Source organism: Vombatus ursinus, unplaced genomic scaffold (assembly GCF_900497805.2).
Source record: "Vombatus ursinus unplaced genomic scaffold, bare-nosed wombat genome assembly UNPS02015411.1, whole genome shotgun sequence".
Classification (NCBI taxonomy): Eukaryota; Metazoa; Chordata; class Mammalia; order Diprotodontia; family Vombatidae; genus Vombatus; species Vombatus ursinus.
In genome coordinates, this window is record NW_020955189.1 from 2,174,249 (window position 1) to 2,183,112 (window position 8,864).

At 46.1% G+C, this 8,864-nt stretch overlaps 1 protein-coding gene across 1 annotated transcript in view; it reads right to left on the reverse strand.

The window, feature by feature from the left end:
* Positions 1 to 615, reverse strand: part of MED15 (mediator complex subunit 15) — an 87,713-nt gene extending 87,098 nt beyond the window's left edge. The window contains exon 1 of the mRNA XM_027847490.1: positions 520 to 615. Within this exon, the coding sequence (XP_027703291.1) occupies positions 520 to 587 (68 nt within the window). The 5' untranslated portion in view covers positions 588 to 615. The remainder of the gene's footprint in view (positions 1 to 519) is intronic.
* Between the last annotated feature and the right edge of the window lie 8,249 nt (positions 616 to 8,864).

An 8,864-nucleotide genomic window follows, 5' to 3' on the forward strand; every position in this document is an offset into this window, starting at 1 on the left:
CCCCCCCCCCCCCCCCCCCCCCCCCCCCGGGCCAGGGCTGAGCCGCATACAATGGGCATGAGTCACGCTGGGCGGGGTGGGGATGTCCAGGGGGCGGAGCAGCGAGGTCAAAGTGCCTGTCACGGCAGCCCGCACAAGGATCCACAAGCGCACAAAGGCCAACCGTCCGGTCCGCGGGGGTCCCCGCCCGGCACTCGAACCTTCCTGGGGCTCCCGGCTTTCTTACGTGGGGGACACGACGGCCCCCGGCGCGTCCCACCTCCACGCCTTTGCCCGGCCCCCTGCCTCCCCGCCTCGGGGCGGCCTTCCCGGGTACGGCAGACCTTCCCTGGGTCCCTCCTGAGGGGGAGACGGAGGTCCGGGCCCCCGCCTCGGCCGGCCCGGCCCGGCCTGGGGTCGGGGGACGCCGGCAAACAGCGGGAGGCCGGGCCCGGGTCCGAGCCCCGATGACAGACGGCCCGGGGGCTGCGCAGGCAGGGACGGGGCGCCCCGCCGAACCGGGGCCGCGGCCCTACTCACATTTGACTGACCAGCTTCTGGCGGAAGGAGGCGCTGCGCCAGTCGCTCTCCTGGCCCGAGACGTCCATGGTCCGCCGCCTGGCCCGGCCTCCGCTCCGCTCCGCTCGCGCCTCTCGCCTCAGGCGCCGCCGCTGCCGCCGCCGCCGCCGCTGGGAGCAGCCTGACCCGGAAGCCGCCGGGGCCGCGGAGCGCGACCCGGAAGGGAAGGCGGGGCGGCGAGGCCGGGGCCGCCAGTGCGCCTGCGCGGCCGCGCGGCGTGCCGGGAGGTGGAGTCCCGGGAGCGGCACGTGGGCGAGCGCGGGCGGGCAGCCCCAGATACGTTCTGCGGACGAAGCGCCCGGCCCCCTCCCTCCCCGGGACACCCTGACGAAGCGCCTGCCCCGGTGCGGGCGCTGCGGGCGCTGCGGCCTCAGAGTTCCCCGGCTTCGTCGTCTCTGGTTGTGCCGTCGGGCCGCGGAAGATGCCCCCCCCCCCCCCCCCCGGCTATTTTCCACACCCCCTGTGGAAGCCCTTCAATCTCCTGCTTGTCCGCCTCCGGACGCGGCCTCTGGAGGATCAGTGGCCTTCCCAAGATGCGGTGCCTGCCTAGGACGGGGCAGAATGCCCCAGACCGCGTGTGACCGTGGCGGGGCACAGCGCAACAGGCACGCCTCCTCAGTCCTGGCCCAGACTGCACCCGCTTTCCTTGGCAGACATAGCCCACTGTTGACTCAGATGCAGCTTACGATCCACAGAAACTGTTATTTAAGCCTACCACGTGCTTAATGAAGTTGGGTTTTTGAACCAAGTGCAAGATTTTGTATTTATCTCCCAAATTTCATCTTTCAGATTGCTTCTAGCCTGGCAAGATCCTTCTGGATCCTGACTCTCACAACAACAATAATAATAACAATAATAACAATAATGATATCTGCAAGGAATGTGTTGTCTCCTAAGATAGATATGTCCACGTAGGCTGTTTAAATATCTAGATTTGGCCGTCAAGTGGCAATGAAAGATATCTCTGAACAAGACGGCGGACTAGATGTTTTCTCCGATTTCCCTAACCTCTCAACCACCTCCAAAATAGGAATTGTGCGCAAGAGATAAAGCAATTTCAGCCGTTTCCAAGGTTTATGACACCAAGAATCCTAATGAAGTTATAGATCAGCAGAAAAAGCTTATCCCCAAACCCTAACTCACTCAATACTTTTCTTCATACTCTCCTCCCATAGCTACAGCCCACTAAGCCTACAGAACTGCACAAGCCCACTTAACAGGTTTTCAACAAAACACAATTCTACCACTCCCCCTCAGAGGACCAGAGAAAACCAAAGCACAGAAGCTTGATTTAGCAGGGAGAGCAAAATGACAACACTCTATCCTGCCGCAGAGCTCAGTCAGAGAACTGAGGAAGAGAGGGACCTGGGACAGGACATGTGTATGTGACTGAGGGAAAGAACTTGACATCCCCCGGGACCCTTTCTGTCTGCTCAGGAGTCACTTGGACATAGAAATTGACACTAGGTTAATGTGAATTGCCTGGTGTGGGTGAAAAGACTTTGAAGTCTAGGGAAGCCACAAAGGGTAACATGGGGTTTAGATTACCAAAGATCTCAGGAAAGAGAAAACCTAAGTGTAAGCAAAGAAACCAACAAGGAAGATACTGGAATATGGCTTCCAGATCAGCCAAAAGAGTCCAGGTATCTATGAATATTTCAAGACATGGGAAAATTAATTAATACCTGATGAGGCACAGGAATTGTAATTGGGAATATGCATTCCCAAGAGAACATGGGACCATAGCGGGATGTTTCCAAAAGAGAAATAAGAATTGTTAAAGCACAATTTATATCCTGCCCAGCAGAAATAATTGGCATGATAGAAAACTTGAATCCATGGTGGTGAGTCTCAACAAAGAAATAAAAGAGAAATAACTGGGAATGTAAATATACAAAAATGAAAGATAATCTGGAGAGAAGAAAAGCAAAAAAAAATCAATATGTTAAAAGAAAACATAATCTCTATAAAAGCAAAACATATTGATCTTGAAGACAATATGTAAAAATAATTTAAGGATTCTAGGTCTCTCAGAAGAACATGGCAGTCAAAAAAAATGAACACCATAATGCAAGAATAATACAATAAAACTTTGCAGAACTTCTGAACACATAAAACAAAGTATCAATAAATATTTATTAAGTGCCTACCATGCCTCAGGCACTGTGCTATGCCCTGGGAATATAAAGAAAAATATAAGACAATCCCTACCCTCGAGAAGCTCACAATCTAATAGGGAAAGACAACCCATAAAAAGAACCTGAAAAGAGGAGTAACGGTTAAAGAGAGGGGAAGAATTGGAGGTGCAGGGTTGGGGAGGAGAAGAATTAAGTCCTGCATCCAGGGTAAGAAATGAGGAGGAAGTGAGAGTTTCTGAGTTGATTTCATCTTGCTCATGAAGTCCAAGGAAGCAGTGAAAAATGTAGGAAAATAGCCACGATGATAAGATAGGGGATGAAAGGGTGATCTGAGAGGATATATGAATTCCCAGCATGTCCTCTTCCACCTGAGGATGGAAGAGGAGCTCTGGCAACAAAGCGCCAATCAAAATGATCCACAGATCTCCAGGAAAACAAACAACCTGTACTGCAAAGTACAAGACACACAGTAGTTAAATTTAACAGTTGCAACAGCAAACAACAAATCCTTCAAGTAACCAGGAGAAACACCTTCAAATATAAAGGAAAGGAAATTCAAATAGCACAAAACTATTCTGCACCCACTAAAAACCTTGGGAGGAAATGAAATAATATATTCTGAAGAAGCTAAGGTGACCTACACTGTAAACCTGTCTAATCCTAACTTTTTTTTAAAAGGACATTTGCAGCGTTTCTAGAAAGAAACCCAAATCTTCTCAAAATACAAAAAGGGTAAACAAATGTATCAACCAGGAACAACAAAATAACAATAGAGACCGTTAAGGGATTTCTCTTTAAAAATTCCTGAGGATACAAATATGAGAGCAGAAAGCCAATAGATACCATGGTGGAGTAAGGGGTGAAACATCAGGAAGTAAACCTCACAATACACTGCCTACAGGTGAACCACTGGGAGGACACACACACACACACACACACACACACACACACACACACACACGGTGAGAGGAGAGGAAGAGAATTGACTGAAATATGTCATATACGCTGATGAAGTCAAAGGTTAGTGATGAAGGGAAAATAACTCCTTGTCTTTTAGGAATAAGAGAGCCCATGGGAGAATGAACTAGAGAGCAAAAGGAGGGATTGAAACAAGGGGGGAAAAAAGAGGAAATCTTGTTTCAGCAGTGGAAAAGAGTACCACTCTCACAGAGTACCACTGTGATGATCCCATGTGGGAAGAGAGAGATTCTATAAATGGAGATGAAGACCTTACAGTGGGTATAATCTATAGGGATCTGGTGTGGAGAAAGGCTACTCATCCTACCCCAGGAAAAGGCAAATGGCAAATGATACCATGAAGAATAGAAGAGCGTGGATTCAGGCAGGAGAGTATATGACAAACAGGGAAAAAATGACTCTGGGAAGAGCAAAGTTAAATGAGGAACTGCACAATCAGTAACAGAGGGAAATTCCTAGCTCGGGGCAGTAGCTTCTCTATCATGTGCAGGAACTGTTATTTCTAAGAGTGCGGTGCAAGGGGAAAAGGGGACTAGGGGCAAGATCCCCAAGGCAGAAGGGGTAGGGGAAAGGAATAAGTATTTACATAGTGTTTACTACGTGCTACAGCGCTGTTCTAAGCACTACACAAATATTATCTCAGTAACATAGAAGAACCCAAAACAGATACTTCAAAAGCTTTCATCCCAATAGCAACACAGAGACTAAAGAATAATCAAAGAATAAAAACAAGAATGATCAAAGAATAAATAAGTAAAGAATCAAAAACATTAAAAAAATCAAAAATCAAATAAAATAACAAAATAAAATAAAAATTATAAAATAATAAAATAAAATAAAATAAACAAATAAAAATAAAATAAAATAAAAAATAAAAAATCAAAGAATAAAAAAAACTAGAGTAGACAGAAAGGGAGATAAATTAGAAAGAGAATGAAAGAAAGAACTCCTTTTTAGAAAAAGGCAAAGAAAACAAAAAAATTTCCAACTAATGAACAAAACAAGAGGAGAAAACCGAAGATTTCACTTGAATACTTAAGAGAAAAAAAGAGTTAAAGAACTGGATAAAAGGGAGACCGAAAAAGGAACTAATTAAGTTCAGCCAGATCCCCAAACTAAAGAGAGTGGGGGAAGAAAAGACCAGATGTGCCTATTCTGCTTCCCTTCGAGGCAAACAGCACCCTCATGCTACGGGGGGGGGGGGGACCTCACTGCACCTAATAGGAAGTAAACTCGTTTATTTAAGCAAAAGGCAAACAAAAATCTGAGAAGTTCTATGGATTCGAATATGCCAGAAAATGCACAAGAGCAAATGAGCTCTTTGGATGGGAGGAAAATAAGATCTCAGCTCAAACCAAGGGAAAGATCCCATCTGGTCTCAAAAGCTCTCTCTCTGAAGTCTCTGGGAAGGTGAGCTGAACCTCAGTGATGTGTCTTCTCTTAGATGTCTGCAGCTTCCAGAATTTTTTCCTCTCACTTTTCTCTCTCCCAAAGAATCTCTAGAGGGGCAGCTAGGTGGCGCAGTGTATAGAGCACTGGCCCTGAAGTCAGGAGGACCTGAGCTCAAATCCCGTCTCAGACCAAACACTTGACACTTACTAGCTGTGTGACCCTGGGCAAGTCACTTAACCCCAATTGCCTAAAAATAAAAAAATAAAAGAATTCTAAAGAATCTCTGGAACCTAGTGTGTCTCTCTCAGAAGAGCCTGGAGCCCCAGCTCTGCCCCTTATACAGGTGCGTGGTGTCTGGTTATGATTAGCATTCTCTCCACCAATTCAGAGTCACATCTCCCCCACAATGTGCAACTAGGGCGGCCCCTCCCCACTCCAACCTGGGTGGGAGCTGGGTTGCATATTAACGATAATGCATCCAGGCTGACAAAGAGCTAATGTTTTGACATTGCATTAAGGTTTCCAATGCCTTTTACATACGTTAGCTCATTTGATCATCACATGCATCCTGTGAGGGAGGTGTCATTATTATGGTCCCTTTTTACAAAGCAGGAAATGCAGACTCAGAGGGGCCATCCACATTAGAGGCTCCAGCCAGATTGCTGACAGTGGCAGATATGCCGAGCATACAATATGGTAGGGGCCGCTAGGTGGCGCCATAGTGCACACAGAGTGCTGAGCCTGGAATCCAGTCCAGCCTCAGACTCTTGCTAGCTGTGTGACCCTGGGCTTAACACTGTTTGCCTCAGTTTCCTCATCTGTCCAATGAGCTGGAGAAGGAGAGAGCAAACCACTCCAGTATCTTTGCCAAGAAAACTCCAATGGGGTCACAAAGAGTCAGATGTGACTGAAAAATGACTGAATGCACCAACAACTTGTGCCAGGCACTAGTTTAAGCTCTGAGGCTACAAAAAGCGGCAAAGGACAGTCTGTGCCCTCAAGGGGCTTACAGTCTAACAGAGGAGACAACATGTGAACAAGTCTATACAAGGCAAGTTAGGTAGGACAAATAGGAAATAATTAACAGAGGAGAGGCACTCTAGCTAAGAGAGATTGGGGAAGGCTACACTAGGAAACACTTTTCATAACTTCTGGTCAAGATAATAGAATTCTAGATTTAGAGCTAGAAGGAACTTCCCCTCTCATTTTCCAGATTTGGAAACTGAGGTCCAGGGAGGTTAAATTTGTCAGGATTTGAACTTATGTCTTTTGACTCAAGAGGCAGCACTCTTTGCACTATACCAAGATGCTTTCTAATTTGGGGAGGTGAGGAGCAAAATAACCTGGGCTTGACTAGATGAATTTTCCATCTCTTTGCTCCTTGAGGCTATAAGACACAGCAATGCTTGGCAAAAGATCCTTAGGGCTGCTGGCCTCTGTGATAACTGTTGGTTAGTCAGAGCATAGAAGGGAAGGGAAGGGAAGAGATCTGAGACTTCAGGCCCTGCCATGGGTGGGCTATAGATAGTTTATACTGAGAACTGGTTGTTACATTTTCGACATGAGCATTTATGCCTCAGAAATTGCAAACATTACAAATCAGGGCTTAATTTCTTGTTTTATGGGTTGTCTAGACTTAAGAAAGTGATGAAGGAAATGCTAATAATGCTGATTCAAGTTTAAAATGTGTTGTGTGTACTTTTTTTTTTTTTTGGCCAGAGAGCCTATTGTTAAATATTTATCAGCACACTGCTGGGCCTTGTTCAGGATTGGCTCTGCTATTTTGGAGTTCTAATCATGTCTGCAGAGGCCATATGGTATAATGGATAAAGTGATGGGCTCAAGAGTGAGGAAAACCCAGCCTCCAGCACTTACTGACTAAAACAACTGAACCACAAATGTGCCAGGTACTGTGCTAAGCCCTGGGGATACAAAGAAATGCCAAAACCCAGCAATCCCTCCCTCAAGGAGCTCACCATACAATTCGAGAGACAATGTACACCAACAAGACATATCTAGAGTAAATTGGAGATTGTCTCACAGGAAAGAATTAAGATTCAGGGGAACCAAAAAGGCTTTTTGGCAGGAGGCAGAATTTCAGCCTGAACTTGAAGCCAGAAAGCGGGGCTGAGGAGGGATAAAGATAGGATAAAGATAAAGTTAGGAGACTCGGACAGAACACGTCTGCAAAAACCATCCAGGAGTCCTGTGGGAGCTGGCCTCAGGTCACCAAGACGGAGCCACTTGTACTCAGTCTGTGATCCACACCTGATGTCACTGAAATTCAGAGCCAGGAGGGACAAGAAAGGTTTAGAAAGATTGGAAAGGTATGGGCAGCTAGGTGGTATAGCAGATAGAGAGCTGGGATTGGAGTCAAGAGGATCTGAGTTCAAATCTGGCCTTAGATGCTTACTAGCTGTATGATCTTGGGCAAATCATTTAACCCTGACTGCCTCAAAAAAGGTGGGGGGAGAAGACCAGAAAGGGAGCAGGGGACCCAGATATGAGGGCTTTAACAGCCAACAGAGGATTTTATATTGGATTCTGGAGGTGATAGGAATCCACTGGGGTTTATTAAATGGAGGGGGGAGGTCATATCAACAGACCTGTGTTTAGGAAGATCACTTTAATAGCTGAGTAGAGGATGGACACCAGTCTTTCCAGTGGGGAAGAAACAGGAATACCAACCAGAAGAGTCTAGCTGTAAGGTGATAAAGACTGCATCAGAGGAGAGAACGGGGCCTCTATGAGAGATGGTGCTTAAGGTGGGATCAGTAGGACAAGGCAACAGATTATATAGATGGGGTAAAAGAGAATGAGAAGCTGAGGGTGACACCAGGGTTTTGAGCCAGAGGGATTAGGAGGTTGGTAGTACCCTCCATAGTAATAGGGAAGTATGAAGAGGGGAGGGTTTGGATGGGGCAGGAGATAATGAGTTCTGTTTTGGACATGACGAGTTTAAGATGTCTAGTCTAGGGGCCATTCAGTTTGGAAAGTCCAAAAGGCAGTTGGTGGTGTAGGACTGGAGGCCAGGAGAGATGTAAAGGCTGAATAACTAGATCTGAGATGATAATCCAATCTCATGGGATGAGGTCACCAAGTGGAATAGTTCGGAGGGGGAAGGGAAGTGGGCCCAGGACAGAGTGATTCGGGACATTCATCTGCTTTTAGTATCTATGACTTGAATGAAGATGCAGCAAAGGAATAAGCAGAGGAAAACCAGGTGAGCGTAGGACATCAAGGAGAAGAGGGTGATCTCCAGTGTCAAAGGCTAGAGAGAGGCCAGGAAAGATGAGCCCTCAGATTTGTCCATTAAAAGAGCATTGGTAACTTTGGAAAAGCTTCAGTCGAGTGCTAAGGCTGAAAGCCAGATTGTAGAGACTCAAGGAGTGGAGGCACCAGATGTGTTGACTACCTTCTCAAGACCACATGATACTGTAAACAAACTGGGAGAGCAAGGAATAGTTCACCTCTCAGATCTATGGAGAACAGAAGAATTCATGACCAAACATTATGAGAAGCAAAATGGATAACTTCGATTACATTGAATTAAAAAGTTTTTGCACAAACAAAGCCAATACAACCAAGATTAGAAGGAAGGTAGAAAATTGGGAAAGAATTTTTACAACTAGTCTTTCTGATAAGGGCCTCATTTCTAAAATATAGAGAGAATTAAGTCAAATTTATAAGACTACTAGTCATTCCCCAATTGATAAATGGTCAAAGGATATGAACAGGCAGTTCTCAGATGAAGAAATTAAAACCATCTATAGTTATATGAAAAAATGCTCTAAATCA